General features: G+C 35.9%; 2 protein-coding genes across 7 annotated transcripts; both read left to right on the forward strand.

Moving 5' to 3' along the window:
- The first annotated feature begins 6,499 nt into the window (after window positions 1-6,499).
- On the forward strand, window positions 6,500-9,432 carry LOC147551905 (autophagy-related protein 13b-like). Of its 3 annotated transcripts, none has more exons than XM_086669480.1 (3): window positions 6,500-8,213; window positions 8,305-8,486; window positions 8,700-9,432. In XM_086669480.1, exons 1-3 carry the CDS (start codon window positions 6,933-6,935, stop codon window positions 9,040-9,042), a joined length of 1,806 nt encoding a protein of 601 aa, XP_086525606.1. In that variant the 5' UTR covers window positions 6,500-6,932; the 3' UTR covers window positions 9,043-9,432. The 3 variants fall into 3 exon arrangements, with proteins under 3 accessions (XP_086525606.1, XP_086525604.1, XP_086525605.1); XM_086669478.1 differs by having other exon boundaries at window positions 6,617-8,213; window positions 8,670-9,432; XM_086669479.1 differs by having other exon boundaries at window positions 6,617-8,213; window positions 8,673-9,432.
- Window positions 9,433-12,136: 2,704 nt separating this feature from the next.
- On the forward strand, window positions 12,137-17,036 carry LOC147551906 (tubby-like F-box protein 8). Of its 4 annotated transcripts, none has more exons than XM_086665930.1 (6): window positions 12,137-12,392; window positions 12,702-12,773; window positions 13,198-13,636; window positions 13,753-13,840; window positions 14,577-14,709; window positions 16,035-17,036. In XM_086665930.1, the coding sequence occupies exons 3-6, from the start codon at window positions 13,289-13,291 to the stop codon at window positions 16,738-16,740; spliced, it is 1,275 nt and encodes a 424-aa protein (XP_086522056.1). In that variant the 5' UTR covers window positions 12,137-12,392; window positions 12,702-12,773; window positions 13,198-13,288; the 3' UTR covers window positions 16,741-17,036. The 4 variants fall into 4 exon arrangements, with proteins under 4 accessions (XP_086522056.1, XP_086522054.1, XP_086522053.1 ...); XM_086665928.1 differs by having other exon boundaries at window positions 12,217-12,392; window positions 13,753-13,846; XM_086665927.1 differs by having other exon boundaries at window positions 12,220-12,392; window positions 12,702-12,769; window positions 13,753-13,846.
- The last annotated feature ends 15 nt before the right edge of the window (window positions 17,037-17,051 follow it).

Here is a 17,051-nt window from a genome sequence, read left to right on the forward strand (position 1 = left end):
CAGTGAACTTTAAGTCTTGAACTGAGTCCTGGTTATTGTAAACCAACATAGCTATCACACAGCTAGTTTCTTACTTACGTAAGTTCTCGGTTTTGTTCTTTTCGGCCATGAACGATCCCGGATTCTTGTGTGTTATTAGAAAATTCAGCCTAAAACGACATTCTCATAGAACCGGCCACAGTTCTCACACATATAGGTTTTCCTACTTAGGTATCCTGCTATACCTTTACTTTAGAATTTAATTTATTCCAAGTCTTTTCGGAAATATTAAAAGCTTTCAAGCTTAGCCTCTTTAATGCAGGCGACACTAATATCATCCTAGGAATGGGAAAGAGATATGCTCTCTTTAAGTGTCACTTTCGAGTCAGGATATAATTTCAGTTTCCCTTTGAACCTAGATCGTGGGATCTCCAGTCTTCTAGGTAGGGTTTCATCATGCCTTTACTCATTTTCTTTAGGCAGCAGTCCCATTCCTCTTGATGCAGCAATTACAAGATCTCTAGATAACCCTTTAGTAAAAGGATCGGCTAAGTTATCTTTCGATTTCACATAGTCAATTATTATGACTCCCTCAGTGAGTAATTGCTTTACGGTGTTATGTCGTCGACGAATGTGTCGTGACTTACCGTTATACATCTTACTATGTGCTTGTGCAATCGCAGCTTGATTATCACAATGTATATTGATTGCAGGAACCGGCTTAGGCCATACCGGTATATCTTCTAAAAATTGTCTTAGCCATTCAGCTTCTTCTGCAGCTTTATCCAATGCACTGAACTCTGAATCCATTATTGATCTAGCAATGCAAGTTTGCTTAGAAGATTTCCAAGAGATGGCAGCTCCTCCAAGTGTGAAGACGTAGCCACTAGTTGACTTTGTATCATCGGTATCTGATATCCAGTTTGCATCACAATATCCTTCAAGTACTTCTGGATACTATACTCCTTTGTATGTCGTAGATACCGTAATAGTCTGGTTATCGCAACCCAATGTGTCTCATCTGGATTACTTGTGAATCTACTCAATTTGCTAACTGAGAGAGCTAAGTCTGGTCGAGTACAATTCATGAGATACATAAGGCTGCCTATAATCCTTGAGTACTCTAATTGTCTGACTCTGGTTTTAGTAATATTCTTCTTAAGATGAATACTTGGATCTAATGGAGTCCTTGCTATCTTGTCGTCATTTTTACTAAACTTTTCCAAAATCTTCTCAACGTAGTGAGATTGGGACAAACCAATCCCTTCAGCTGTTTTGGTAAGTTTTATGCCAAGAATGACTTCAGCTTTTCCCAAATCTTTCATATCAAAGTTCTTGGAAAGCATTTTTTTAGTTGTATTAATGACATCTAAATTATTTCCAATAATTAACATATCATCTACATACAAACATAATATGACACATCCTTTTGTAATGCTCTTAGTGTAGACACATTTGTCTCATTCATTAATTTTGAATCCATTTGATAGTAAAGTATTATCAAATTTCAAGTGCCATTGTTTAGGAGCTTGTTTAAGACAATACAATGATTTTACTAGTCTACACACCTTCTTTTCTTGTCCAGGAACCACAAACCCTTCAGGTTGTTTCATATAGATCTCTTCATCGAGATTTCCGTTTAAGAAGGCTGTTTTTACATCCATTTGGTGAATTTCCAAATTATATAAGGATGCTATAGCTACTAACACTCTTATGGATGTGATTCGACTAACAGGAGAATAAGTATCAAAATAATCTAATCCTTCCTTTTGTCTGAATCCTTGTGCGACGAATCGTGCCTTATACTTTTCGATAGATCCATCTGGTTTTAATTTCTTCTTAAAAATCCATTTACATCCTAAAGGCTTACAACCAGCTGGAAGATCCACTATCTCCCAAGTATGGTTTTGCATGATGGATTCTATCTCACTGTTTACAGCTTCTTTCCAAAATGGAGCTTCTGGAGTAGTCATAGCTTCTATAAATGTTTGAGGTTCTCCTTCAATCATGAAAGTGACAAAATCAGGACCAAAGGTCTTTTGTACCTTTACCCTTTTACTCTTTCGAGGTTCAATTTCTTGTTCCTTGATTTCTATGTCATCTTCTTTAGATGGTTCTGAAATTTGATCACTTTGATCTCGATTTCTTTTCTTAGTTTCAGATTGTATTTCCTGGTTTTGTTTATATGGAAAGATATGCTCAAAAAACTCTGCATCTCTAGATTCCATAATAGTGTTGACATGGATATCTGTTATATCCGATTTGTAAACTAGGAAACGATAGGCACTACTGTTAATTGCTGGTCCTAAGTAAATACAATCTACAGTTTTAGGACCTATCTTAACCTTCTTAGGAGGGGGAACTAATACCTTAGCAAGGCACCCCCACACTTTTGTGTACTTAAAAGATGGTTTTCTTCCTTTCCACAACTCGTAAGGAATGTTTCCTGTTTTCCTATGGGGTAGTTTGTTTAATAAGTGGTTGGTTGTTAAGATAGCCTCCCCCCACAAGTTCTGAGGTAAACCAGAACTCAACAACATTGCATTCATCATCTCTTTCAAAGTTCTGTTTTTACGCTCCGCAATCCCATTTTGTTGAGGGGTGTAAGGAGCGGTTGTTTGATGAATGATTCCATTCTTTGCACATGTTTCCGCAAAAGGAGATTCATATTCTCCTCCTCTATCACTTCTAATTGCCTTAATCTTTTTATTAAGTTGATTTTCCACTTCTGCTTTATAAAGCTCAAATTTTTCAATTGCTTCATCTTTACTTCTTAATAAGTACAGATAACAGAATCTTGTGGAATCATCTATGAAAGTGATGAAATATTTCTTTCCTCCTCTTGTTTGAACCATTTTTAAATCACAAATATCTGTGTGAATTAAATCTAAAGGTTCTGTGTCTCTTTCAACTGATTTAAAAGAAGGCTTAGTCATTTTTGATTCTACACATGTGGGGCACTTCTTTCTGGATTCAATTTCAAATTTGGGTAATAGATCCATATTCATTAATTTCTTTATTGAATTTAAGTTCACATGTCCTAATCTCTTATGCCAAATTTCAGAAGAAGACTCAACAATATAAGCAGAACTCATAGCTTTATTATTATTAATATTTGATGCCTTAGGCATTACAGTGGTTACATTTAGTTTGAATAGACCCCCTGACATGTATCCCTTTCCCACATACATATTATTTTTGGACAGTACAAAGTTATCTGCCACAAATACAAGTTTAAACCCATTTTTACTTAGGAGAGATCCGGATACTAGATTCTTCCTTACATCTGGAGCATGGTACACATCATTCAAGGTTACTTCTTTTCCAGAAGTAAACTTTAACACCACCTTCCCTTTCCCTTGAACTTTGGCGGTTGAGTCATTACCCATAAACAGGTTCTCTTCATTATCTGCTTCTTTGTAAGTAGAGAACATGCTTCGATCAGAACAAATATGACGAGTAGACCCTGTATCTACCCACCATTCTCTCATGTTACCAATGAGATTAACTTCAGAGACAACAGCACATAGGTTCATATTTTCAAATTTCTGAATCACATCAACGACCATATCTTCATTGTCAGTAACAAGAGCACATAAATTCTGAAGTTCTGAATCTTCAATAAGTGAAGTTTGATTCTTCACTTTATTTGGTTTACTGCCTGGTTTAAAAGACCAGCAGTCCTTTGCAAAGTGCCCTGGTTTTCCACAAGTAAAACAACCATTAGCATTTTTCTTCCTTTTGGCCTTACCATTTGATTTGGTTGACCTTTTTCTTTTATTAACCTTGTTTGGTTTTGTTTCAACCACATTAACATTGGAGATTTTTTCATTTCTCCTTTCGGCACTTCGACTATCTTCCTCAATCCTTAATTTGAGGATTAGGTCTTCGAGACCCATATCTTTGTTTTTGTGTCTAAGATAGTTTTTTAAATCCTTCCAACCTAGAGGGAGTTTTTCTATCATAGCACGAACTTGAAAGGCCTCATTAGTAATCATGTTTTCGGCCTTTAACTCCTGTAACAACATTTGGAGTTCTTGTACTTGTAACATAACTGGTTTGGAATCAGTCATTTTATAGTCCAAGAACCTTCCAACAATGAATTTTTTCATACCCGCTGTCTCTGTCTTATATTTGTTGATGAGGGTATTCCATAATTCTTTAGATGTTTCTATAATATAATAAATATTATAAAGACTATCATCAAGAGAATTCAAGATATAGTTCTTACAGAGAAAATCACTATGCTTCCATGCCTCCACGGCAGACACATTCTGAATATCACCATCCTCATTTAGGATAGGTTTTTCTTCAGAAAGATATTTAACCAACCCGAGAGTGGTTAAATAAAACAGCATCTTCTGCTGCCAACGTTTGAAATCAATCCCCTTGAACTTTTCTGGTTTCTCAGCATGGTTCGAGGATGAAGCATTGACACGAACTGTTTCAACGTTTGTTGCCATTCTCTCTCTCTTAACAAAGAAACAAAGTAAGTTAATATTTTAAGAACTAGAAAACTAATTACATTAAATTGTCTTAAGATTGTTGTCTCCCTGGTTCTCTTTTCAGAGAATAGTTCTTAATCTTTCTGGTTTTTAACAAAACAGAGTACACCCACTTTTGTTTGTCTTTCTATTTCTTAAATCAGAGAAAGAGTTATCTTCTAACAATTAAGATAAAAAGAGTGATTATAAAAAAAAAAAAAAAAAAATCAAATGTAAAATATCCGAGTCGAGGATACCTCTGTCCTTGAGACAATTTACACCTTGTATATCAGTACCAACAGTAATGGTGTATGTCTCCCAGGATAAAACGGATTACCTATCAAAGTAAAGATGGTACCTCTTAGTTATGATAGTCTGACGAACTTGGTAAGTAATATGAACTTCTGAACAACGATCCTTAAACTCGAATGCTTGAAAATGAATGCTCAGAAATGCAAAAAACTAATGATTTGTTTGCTGAATTCTCATGGTATTTATAGGGGTATTGACACCACTTCGTATGGGTGCCAATAGTGAGTGGATGCTTCCCAACAGTCATATTTGACTGTTGGTTTTCGGGTGCCATGTTGACCGTCAGATCTTAACGGATATATTAAGATCTCGCGCATTGAACGCCCACCGTTAGATCATCAACGGATCTATCTTAAGAGCGCCAAATATCCTGACCGTCAGATCATATTTATGATCGTAAAATCCAAGGCTCCAATCGCTCCTCGCGACGATGCGTACGGGCGCCTCTAAAGCGCCCACGCCGCGCGTGCGCGTGCGTGATGCGTGGTTTGCGTGGTGCAAACCACGCCAACCATCCCATCATCCCAACCAATCTATTATTAGTAACATAAGGAAAAGTCTATATAAGGAAGTAGAACTTTCCTTATTTTTCCAATACGGTACTAATAATAAAACTACACGTTGTAGTTATCCATATATTTTCCCAAAGTAAATCAATGATAACTCATTCATATGAAATCGGATTCTGACAAACTTTATGTCTAAATTCAAGAGCTCGACGAGACGAATCCAATGGTCCATCCTGATCTTGATTTGGACAACGTTTGGTTGCCCAAACTGAAAGAAAACAGATCCGGTTTCTACATATAGATATCTCGAAATGACACTTTATTTTTAGAGTGTCCTCTTGAGATACCTCTAATTGTTCAACTCATCAATATTTGAGTTTCAACCGGTAAGAGAATGAATCAATTCCAACTGAGATATTCAGGGGTTGTTATCATTATTCCTGCTAATTCGATTTCTTTTGAGGGTTCTTTGTATGTGCCATCTACATAGAAGATGAGATCTGTTGATACGAGTATAGATTCAAATTGATCCTTCCATAAGAGATAGTTTGTAGAATCTAACTTGTGAGACACATAGTTTGTGATATTTGAGATTGGAGGTGATATAACATGAGCTCCATGACTCGAATCGGAGGTATAGGTTTTTTTTTAACAACATAACTTCTATTGATGATTCAAAATAGTTACATTAGAGTTATAATAGAAGAGTAGCAGTTAGGAATACTAGTTGAGGTAGAGGTTCCTATTTCTGGACTTAGACTAAACATTTCAAAATTTGGAAGGAGAGAATAAAAAAAAGACAAAAATAGTGGTAGTGGTAGCCGGAGTTGGTGGTAGGAGTTGAGGAAAAGATGTTTTTTTTTTCTTTTTAAAATTTGGCAACCTAGAATATTTGTCAAAATTCACAGTTTTTTTTTTTTATTTATGAGAATTTTTCATCATAATATTTTCAAACGGACCCTAAGATCAAGTTATGTAATCTTTTTTTTTTTTTTTTTTTTTGTTGAAATCAAGTTATGTAATCAGTAAGTTCAAAAAAAAAAAAAACTTATGTAATCAGTATGGAACCCCTTGAAAAAAGAGGCCAAATTTACAAGTAGAAAATTCAGGGTGGAGAAGAGAGAATAGGTTCATGAAAGAGGGGTCAAATATAATGAAAGCCCATAGAAAAATTCAAAAGGAGGTTTTAACTCGCCCCTCTTAAGTTATAAAAGCGCCATTTTCGCTCACAAACTCCCCCTAAGATTTGCCTCGAGGGAAGCGCTTTTAACACTAATAGTAGGCGTTTTTAAAACTCCCCAAATTTTTTAAAATCGTTTACTCTTTCTCTTTCCCGACTGAGCCAACTTCTCATGCTCAATAATCAGAAGTCAAAATATCCATCAGAATAATATCAAAACCCCAAAGAAGTTATTAGACTTCTTCTTTGAAATTTGGATAACGAAAAGGAAACATTCATCAGAACAAATATTCATACGGTTCGATTCCAACTCTTCTTCTTCTTCTTCATTATAATCTGTTAATAACTTCTCTAATCCTTTTCCAAATTCTGTTTCTATGACCAATGTTTCAACTTTCTGTATTTAATTCATCCAACCCAAACTTCCATATCTAGGGTTTTTCTTTACTACGCTGTTTTTTTCTAGCTATGGCGTCGTCACCACACAGCAATAATCAAACTGAACCTGCTGAAATCGAACAAATTATAACTGAGTTCTTTGCAAAGAGTCGTCACATAATATTAGAATCAAGGTCTCCTTCTTCTGTTTCTTCACGTAATTTTAGTGGAACTCAAATTTTATCTTCTCCTTCATCATCTTCATCTTCATCTTCAAGTTTTAGACCAAGAGATAAATGGTTTAATTTAGCACTTAAAGATTGTCCTTCTGCTTTAGAAAATTTTGATCTTTGGCACCAAAGTAATCTAGAACCAATGGTTATTGATGTAATTCTTATTCAAAAACCGATAAATTTCTTCGATTCAAACCCTAGTTCTCCTAAGAGTGATCATCTTTCATGGAAAGAGAAATTCCCCAATTCTTGGAATTCTGGGGAAGATGAGTTTTATCCAGAGATTAAGAAAGAGAAAATAATTGAGAGATGGGTTGTTCAGTATGAGAGTAAAAAGAGTAAGAATTCTAGTTCAGGAAGCAAGAGAAATCGAGGTAATAATAGTAAAAATTCTAGCTCATTATATCAGAAATCGGTTATATTGTTGAGGTCTTTGTATTTGATTGTGAAACTATTACCTGCATATAAATTGTTTCGAGATCTTAATTCGTCGAGTCAAATACTTTCATTTACACTAGCTCAAAGAGTATCTTCCTTTCTTGAGCCGTTTACTCGCGTAGAAGAAGTAGAAATGCAGACATTTTGTTTCGCTCCATTAGATACTTGTTGTGGAAGACTTTGTTTGTCTGTGTTATATCGTAAAACACTTCCTGATTTAAATTCGGGATTATTGACACCAACTATGTCTACACAGTTCATACCAGATTATGTTGGAAGTCCAACCACAGATCATATTAGAAGCTTTCATTCACTTCCTCTTACAAAATTCCAGTTTGATGAGTCTTTCGAAAGGCGACATAGTTGGAGTTATGATATTCAGAAAGGCTATGAACATTCGGTGTCTCCTTCTCCTCCACCCACATATTCTTATTCACATGATCTTGACATTGTCTCTTCATATATGCGTTCTCCGTCTCCTTCTCTATCCCCACCTAACCAATATAACGATTTTCGTTCACCCAATACTATTTTTCGCTCTGAAAGTGCTCCAGTAAGTATACCTAGGATTCCAGGAGTGATTAGTCATGTCATACCTTCATCTCCTCCAAGAGGCACAAGACTAGGTCCTTCCCAAACCAAAAATCTAAACAATCAGATGAGACTTGGAAATGATCAGACCGGGTTAAGATTAGAGAAGGTATAGTTATTAAACTTCTTTTGTATATTCCTATCTTTGCTGCGAAATATTAGCTTTATTTGTTGTTTAATTTTCTTCCTTCTGCTTTAAGATGAAGCCATCTAGGAGAGATGAGATTGGAAATCCTAATGAAGCAAATAAATCATCCAGCATTTCACCAAAAGTATTTTCATGGAGCCCTAGAAGGTTTTCCTCGCGTGAGACATTCGATTATTCGAAATTTGCTCCTCCGTTTGCTGTTGAAAAAGATTACACAAGTAATCCACACCCAGGGTAAGATTTTAAAAGACTACTTTGTGATTGGTCTACTTATTGCCTGTTTCCTATTCAAATATTTAGTGTTAATACACTCTCATTTGCATTGTTGTCTCGTTAATGCTCCTATTTGTTTTTCATAACGGGAGTTCGCTTATCAGAAGAAACGAAATATTATTATTTGCTCTCACTCTTTTCTAGCAGATATTTGACAAACTACTTGAATTCCAGACCAGAATCTTTTGACGAAAAAGGACATCTTCTCGAGATAGGAGGAGTTCTACCAATTATAAAATCACAAAATGCTGTTGTTGGTGCTCTTGTCGAGTTGTTGAGTACAGCTCCACCACTTCGGCAAGATTTCTCAAGTTCAATCAAGTTGGCAGATTCGGGGGAAGGAGGGATTCATGATTCTGCTTCGAATATCAGCTTAACAGGCTCTGGAGTTCAATTAGTTAAGACGACTGCAGAAGCATTGGAAGAGTTCCAGAGTTACAGAGATATGAAAGAATCATTGCTGAAGAAAGGTATTAGATCTCAGACATCAAAAACCGAAAGGGATTTTGAGCACTAATATTACTTATGAATTTTTATAAGAAGTCTTTTAAAAAGTATTGTGAAAAGTTGTGCAGCTTATTTTATATCGTGTTCGTGCATACAGAGGTCTGCCGTTTATCTCACCCTTTAGTTTCCGTATGCCGTGAGAATGGAAAGGAGGGCAAAAAATAACGGAAATGTATAGATTCGAGTAGAGAAAAAAAACAAAAAATTACTAGAAAGTTTTTTTACTAGAGGTCACCCCATTGTATATGCATAAACTCATGTCAGAATCAGTAATTCTCTATATGTTCCCATGTATAAAGAAATTGTCATACTTTGACTTGTTTTCATTGTACAGAGATTTTTGGAGAACAGATTATCTATTTATGCAGCTATATAATGTTTGTGTGTTTTTCTATTCTAATGGTAAGATTTAAGTTGGAATTGTCCTAATAGTATTTGTTAAGGGAATGACTTCGATATCCAAGTTTTGTCATTTGAAGAGAAAAACATATTTGTGTTCTTCATTTATTGTTCTGCTATGGAAAACTGCACAATATAACTTTTCGGAGGAAGAAATTTGATTCTTTTCTTATTTTTGGATTTTCAAAATTAGGGATGTTTTAAATGAAGTTCAAATGGACGAAATGAAAGGAATATTGAACTTCGATCGAAACCTTTACTGTAGGCTGATTTAAACTTGTTTTGTCGAGAGGAACTAAAGTTACCAGCTACAAGGACTAACATTCAAAATGAAAGTGTAAGAGCCCTAAAGTGTCATGATTAACAAGTTCGTGCAAAAAATGGCCATTGCTTTTGACATAGTTAGGCCTCTTATGTAAAATTGGATGTTGAATTAGCAAGTAATTAAGAAAGCCAAAAACTTCAATAGACTAGACTAGAGTGGGTTGCAAGAGAGTAATTTTTTTGACGTATCTCTCGCAACTATTGTGACACGTTGAAGAAGAACTGAGAGACCAGACAGAAAGTTTGTCACAAATTAGGGAACCAAACTGAGATTAAATTATGGAGAAGAACTAACTAGGAGACCAGGGGGAAACTTGATCACAGACAAACGAGATTAGATTACGAAAAAAGAATATAAATAGTAGTAATAAATTAAAGAATAGATTAAAAGGAAATAAACAAATAAATATAATGAGGATGAGCATACACTGTCATTCATCATTAATCATGCCGCATGCATGTCTCGAATAATATAGCATCTACATGTGCATTCATTCACTCACAAGAAGAGTAAATTAATGGCCTTGCATGTTACATGCATGATGAGAATCAATTCATGCTACCCTCTCATCATCCTTTTTCCATCTTGCAGATAGGTCATTACAACAGAAGACTATTTCTGGATAAAAAGTATGGAATGGGATAATCAGTTGACCAGAAATAACAGTTCCAGTGGATGTGTCTCATATGTAATAGATTGATATGATCAGCACTAACATTTGAGTGGAAAATTTTGGGTGGTGCTGGTGTCATATAAAAATGATGAAGGCGGGCCCTTTCGAGGAAGAAGTAATTCTTTCAGAATATAATGTACAAACTTTTGAAATTGTGAATTTCGTCAAATTTTTTGAAAAAACAAAATATCTCTTCTTCCAAATTCCCTCTCAGTTGTTACCATCGATCATCGATTCCAGCTACCATCGATCATCGATTCCAGCTACCATCGATCATCGATTCCAGCCACCACCTCCGACCTTATTTTAGAGAGAGAGAGAGGGAGCGAGTGAGAGAGAGAGAGAGAGAGAAAGAGAGAGAGAGAGAGAGAGAGAGAGAGAGAGATGAATCATAAAGGTACACAATCTCACACCATTTTTATTTTGGTCGAAGAAATCCTTAACTTTATCCAACCAAATCAGAGAACCCTAACTTTATTGGACCAAAGCAAAACAGATTCTACCACTAATCGAGACCCAGACATAATCATCATCTAAGAAGTGAACTATACCATAAAGAATTTAGGGTTTATACCTCGATTTCGGTTCCTTTCCTTAAGATGTTTAGATTGAGATGGGGAGATGCCACGATCAAGTTACATAGATCTATCTTTCTCTCCTCCATTTCATCACTCCTCTCTTACACTTCATCTCTCCCTCTCTCCATTTCATCTTGTTTGGGCAACCTGCACCTTTAATTTACATTTTTTTCGGCGAAGGGGGCTCCTTCAGAGAGAGGGGCAAGAGAAAGAAGAACAGAGAAAAAAAGAAAAAAAATAAATAAAGTTTAATTTTAAAGGTTGTGGAAAAAAAATGGTCGGATGACGACCTTTGTCAGAGAAGATGGCGAGGTAGAGAGAGATGAAATGGAAAAAAAGTGATGAAGTGAAAAAGATGAGGTGTATTTAAATATCTTAATATTCCTTTAAAATTAATTCTATTTTGATCTGTATTTCGGAAAAATTTGAAAAAAAAAATGGGGCAAAAATAGTCAGGGGGTTAGAAATTGGGGGTATTAACCCGTCTTTTAGTGACTATTTAGAGCAAGTCCAACCTCAGTCTGTCTTTGGCCCTTAAAAACTATTTTTTCACCCAAAATTTTCAGCCTAAGCTCAAACCCAAAAATTCAGCTCCAACTTCAGCCTCTCTTGAGGCTTAAAATTTGTGCATGTGGAAAACGCGTATGTGAAATTTTTGTAGGCATGCGAAAAATATTTGAACTATTTCGAACTATTTTCGAAATAATGTTTTTTTTTGGAAAATAAAAACTAATTAGATTAAAAAAAATCTAATTAGATTTTTAAAAAAAAAAGAACTTATTAGATATAAAAGGAAAAAGCAAAAACTAAATAGATTAAAAGATAATATATTAAAAAAAAGGAAATCCATGAAATCGATTCGATTCCACCTATTTTTAATAACCACCTGTTGGAGCGTTCAACCGGTTGTGACCCAGCCCCAACCGGCTGGGGTTGGACATGGGGGCTGAATTTTCAGCCCAGCCGCCCCCATGTTAGAGTTGCTCTTAGATGATGGGTCAAAACAGGGGCAAATGAGTCATGGTTTACAAAACCAGGGGATGGATATATCGGAATTTGCAGTTGGAGCGTTGGTTGCCTAAGCATTTACTTCCCTATAACATACTCTGGTTTCTGGACAAAATAACCTAACCGAAAAGTCAAAACTTTTCTGCTTTCGGTCTAAAAGTGGAAACTTATTACTATAAATAATCAGATTAAAATAAAAAAAAAGTAGTCCAATTTTCATATTAGGTCTCGTGAAATGAATTTAATGTGGTTTGGTGCCCGCCTGTACTTTTAGATAGATAGAGAAGCAGCAGCAGCAGGTCAAATACCGTGTCTTCACTTTCTGGTTTTCTGCTCTTCAATCTTTGAGTTTGGTTGTTTCTGTGGAGATTTTGGGGGTACAGATTCATTTCTTTGTCAGTATTTCTGCATAATATTTTGTTGTTCAGATCATTGTTGGAACAAGATCTGGATTTGATGTTAGTTGGATATTTCTACTGTTTTTTTTACTGATTTCTTTGTTAAGGTTTTCATACACTGCTAAACCCCATTTTCTCCTCCTTTTAGGGTTACGCTCTGTCTGCTCTTATTGTACAAAGATCGCAATTTTTTGTTGATATTATCTGGCTTTTTCGTTAGTTCAAATACTCACATTTATTTCTATTTTTAGGGTTTCTGCTTAATTTTGATTTTCTGTTGTGCTTCAGGTAGAAAAAATTTGGGGGTTGATTTTCAACATCTCTCTCTTGCTCTCACTCTGATTTTAGTGGAGAAGGTTAGTTCTTTGACATGAAATCTGATAAATGGAAGATTACAGGCAGCTCTTACCTTACGGCTCTAGTTAGGTTTTCTGAAAATTTTCATTTTTTAGTAGCTTTAGGAATTTGGTACCACCACCAGAAAGCTGCAGTTCTATCCTGTCTGTATTTTAGATCTGGTGGTCCTTTTTCTGCAACACTCTTTTGATTGGTTTCATTTGAAGCAATGAGAATTCAAATTTGGGGGTTTCTTAATATCTATTTGGGTTTTCTTAGTACTAATTTTGGTTGTCTAAAAAGTTGATAGCTTGATTAGGGTACATTAAAGTTGATACCTTTCTCTTATTTTAGTCTTTAGTTTGTGTTCTTATCTTCGCGTGTTCTTTTTTCCTTGGGTTGTGAACTTATGCTGTGGGAATTTGATTTATGATTTTTCTTTTTGCAGTTAAAGGTCTCTTACCATTATTAACCTAGGAAAAGAGTTAATATATGCGAACATTTTGAGGGGGAAGTTAGTAAATTGTATTTTAGGTCAAATGTCGTTCAGAAGTATAGTTCGTGATGTTAGAGATAGTTTGGGGAGCTTATCTAGACGTAGCTTTGAGGTGCGGTTGCCTGGAAATCATAGAGGGAAGTCTCAGGGTTCAGTCCACGAGATACATGACCAGCCATTGGTTGTCCAGCATAGCTGTTGGGCTAACCTTCCTCCGGAACTACTCCGAGATGTTATTAAGAGGTTGGAAGCTAGCGAGAGTACTTGGCCTTCTCGCAGGCATGTAGTTGCCTGTGCCGCAGTTTGCAGATCATGGAGAGATATGTGTAAAGAAATTGTCAGAGGCCCAGAGTTATGCGGAAAGCTTACCTTTCCTGTGTCGCTAAAGCAGGTAGAGTTTTTCTGTTATTTGATTTCGTCAGAGATTTTTTACGTTAGTCATTAAAACAATTGTTTAATGAATATGAGAATACCACTTACCGTGCTTTCATTCTTACAAAAATACAGCCGGGACCGCGTGATGGAACAATGCAGTGCTTCATTAAGAGGGATAAATCTAACTTAACTTACCACCTTTTCCTGTGTCTTAGTCCTGGTAAAGGTTTGCTCTTACAACCAATGGTTGAATGCTAAATTTTTCTCAATTTCGTTTTCTATGTTGTAGTAGATGTAGAGAATCAGGTATTCTTAACGGCCTGAAGGTTCGGCTCATATTGCAGAGGCATGATACCTTTGTGTTATGCAACTATAGTTCTGTTGTCTCATTAAACTTGTCGTTCAAAAGAAGTACTTGAAAAGTTTTTCATGTACCGTGTGATTCTTCACACGTTAAAGTTGACCACCAATAAATGAAAAGTCCTCGTGAACAAGTCAAAAAAATATTCGGTTTTCTGATTGATGAGGGCCAAGAATAAACTGTGTGTGCTTGTCAAATAAGGCAATTCCGTTTTAGTTTCCTCATTGCTCTTGGGTTATATTTTAGTGGAAATCAGAGTTACTTCTTGTGGATCCCATTTATTAGACTTCAGGTTACGTTCTGTTTACGATATTGACAGAAAAGTATATGACCATCATTATTATTCCGACAATTTTCTTTCTTTCATGGATAGAGTTATTATTGAAGTACTTCAGTTCGAGGTTTATGCCACCCTCTACGAGAAGTTTTATAGACTCGCGCCTAGTTTTAGTATATTTTATATAAATCAATCATGACTAAAAAAAAATGAGAACTATTAATTGGTTGACGAAGAATGGATTGCTTTTTAAGTTGCCTTGCTGTGGCTTATGGCTGCTTGTTGAGTGGTTCTGATACATTTCTTGAAATCGTGCAGCTTTGCTTGTTGAAAATGGAAAATTTCTTCTCTCTGCAAAAAGAAATCGACGGACTACTTGCACTGAGTATGTTATCTCCATGGACGCTGATACCATATCAAGATCAAGCAGTACTTACATTGGAAAAGTGAGGTAACAAAAGGAGATGAAACTATTTGTTAACTCATCCTGTCTTTCTTTTATTCAGAACAACTAAGTGTAAACCAAGTCTTTGGGTCTTTAGTTCACAAAGTCATGTAGCGTATCGATTGAGACTGACACATTATTAGTTTCTATAAACGATAACCCAAGTCTTCCCATTAACTATCATGTTCTTCGATATTTAATCCCGTTTTCAGAAGTTTTCATTAACTAAAATGGAAACTCGATCACTAACTACTTCTTTTATTACCCATATCTTGTTTTTTTATTCCTTGCGTACATCACTTTAGCTAAGATGTACTACAATACACTCCCAACAGTCCAACTGTTCATCCTCTCAATGTGGAAACCTATGAACAACTCGTTGCCCCTTCTCGGTGTGGATATTTCATAGATTGCAGCGAAGGAACACCTCAAATCAACCTGGGAGGAAGATCTTATGTGGTGAAAAGTATCTTCTGACAACAGCACAATAGTACTTTATGACCAGTTCCTCCAAAATCTATTGACTCAGAAACCTGCAACCTCAATTACAATTTTGTATCTCCTGTCATTTCCAGCTCAAACTTAAACCCTTACCTTGTACAGGTGCTCTGCATATTCTATTTCCTATCAATTTTATATTGACTAAAATTGCAATGAAAACTATAATCTATTCTCAGGTTACCCAGTTCGGTGATTCAGCAAACGCTTACATTGAAGTTGATGATCAATCTCTTCCTTGAGAGAGAAAATGCTAGACCTATGTGAGCGCAACAAAGATTTAGAGTAATACATGATTAAGAGCACACCTGAATTACTAAAACAACGTAAACAAAATCCATGATTAAGAACAAACCTGACTTTTGGATTTGATAGTTGAAATTGGTGGATTTCTAGGGTTATCGAGTTTTCTTGCTGAACAAATTGAAATTGGTGGATTTCTAGGGTTATCGAGTTTTCTTGCTGAACAAATTGAAATTGGTGATTTATCCATGATTAAGAACAAAACCTGAATTTTCGGATTTGATAGATGACATCGGTGAAGTTTCTAGGTTTTCCAGTTTTACCGCTGAACAAATCGAAAAGGGTGGAAGGAATTGGGAGTAAGGATGAGGAAATCTATTTTTCTATTGATTGTTGTCCTTGACTTTTGTTACAATTACAGTCAATAAGTTGGATATACATTGATAGGACTATCTTTTCTTAGATCAAATCTGAATAGCTATTTATAAAAGATTAAAAAAACCAAGCTATTTTATTATATAGATAGTGTTTTTAATATCCAACTCTTTGAACAAGCCTACTCACTCAGTTAATCATGTTCCATGTTTCAGGTCAAACTTCCTTGGCACGAAATTCATAGTCTGTGATACTCAGCCTCCATATACGGGTAAAGTGGTTTCTGAACCAGGAAAGACAAGTCGGAGATTCTACCCAAAGAAGGTCTCGCCAAAAGTTCCTAGCGGCAGCTACAACATTGCTCAAGTAACATATGAACTAAATGTGTTAGGTACTCGTGGCCCACGTAGAATGCACTGTACTATGCACTCAATTCCTACATCTGCACTCGATGCTGGAGGAGTCGTCCCAGGCCAACCTGATATACTTTCAAGATCCATTGAAGATTCGTTTCGTAGCATCTCCATGTCAAAGTCAATTATTGGCAATTCAATGGACTTTAGCAGCTCAAGATTCTCCGACATTATTCACGGTGACGATGACGAAGGCAAAGAGAGGCCATTAGTTCTCCAAAACAAGGCGCCAAGATGGCATGAACAACTGCAGTGTTGGTGCTTGAACTTTCGAGGACGAGTAACGGTTGCTTCTGTTAAGAATTTCCAGTTAATTGCTGCTACACAGCCTTCGGCCGGTGCACCAACACCGTCACAGCCGACACCACCAGAACATGATAAGGTCATATTGCAGTTTGGTAAAGTCGGTAAGGACATGTTCACTATGGATTATCGATATCCTCTTTCTGCATTTCAGGCTTTTGCTATTTGTTTGAGCAGCTTTGATACCAAGCTGGCTTGTGAATAAGAAAGTGTAACAAAACCAACAACAAAATGCAAGAGCTGATAGAAGCCGGAATTCTTAAATTATCAGTATTGTTTTATCTCTGTAGGGATTAGAAGGGGGAAGTCATGAAACTGTAAACTTTATTGTGACATTTCTGTAAGACTGTAACATCAAAGATAACTTCTTGCAGTTGACTGAAGGTAATGTTAGGTCCGTCTTGGTTCTCTATGGAAGTATCATTTGTTAATTGAGTTAGAAAACCTGTTACACTTGTATGTTTTGTTTTTGAAGAAATGAATCTGAAACTTAAATATTAATTTATGTGTACTTTT

The sequence above is a fragment of the Eschscholzia californica genome, unplaced genomic scaffold (assembly GCF_041429995.1).
Source record: "Eschscholzia californica isolate CP2 unplaced genomic scaffold, dmEscCali1.0.p SCAF_3, whole genome shotgun sequence".
In the NCBI taxonomy this organism is placed as follows: domain Eukaryota; kingdom Viridiplantae; phylum Streptophyta; class Magnoliopsida; order Ranunculales; family Papaveraceae; genus Eschscholzia; species Eschscholzia californica.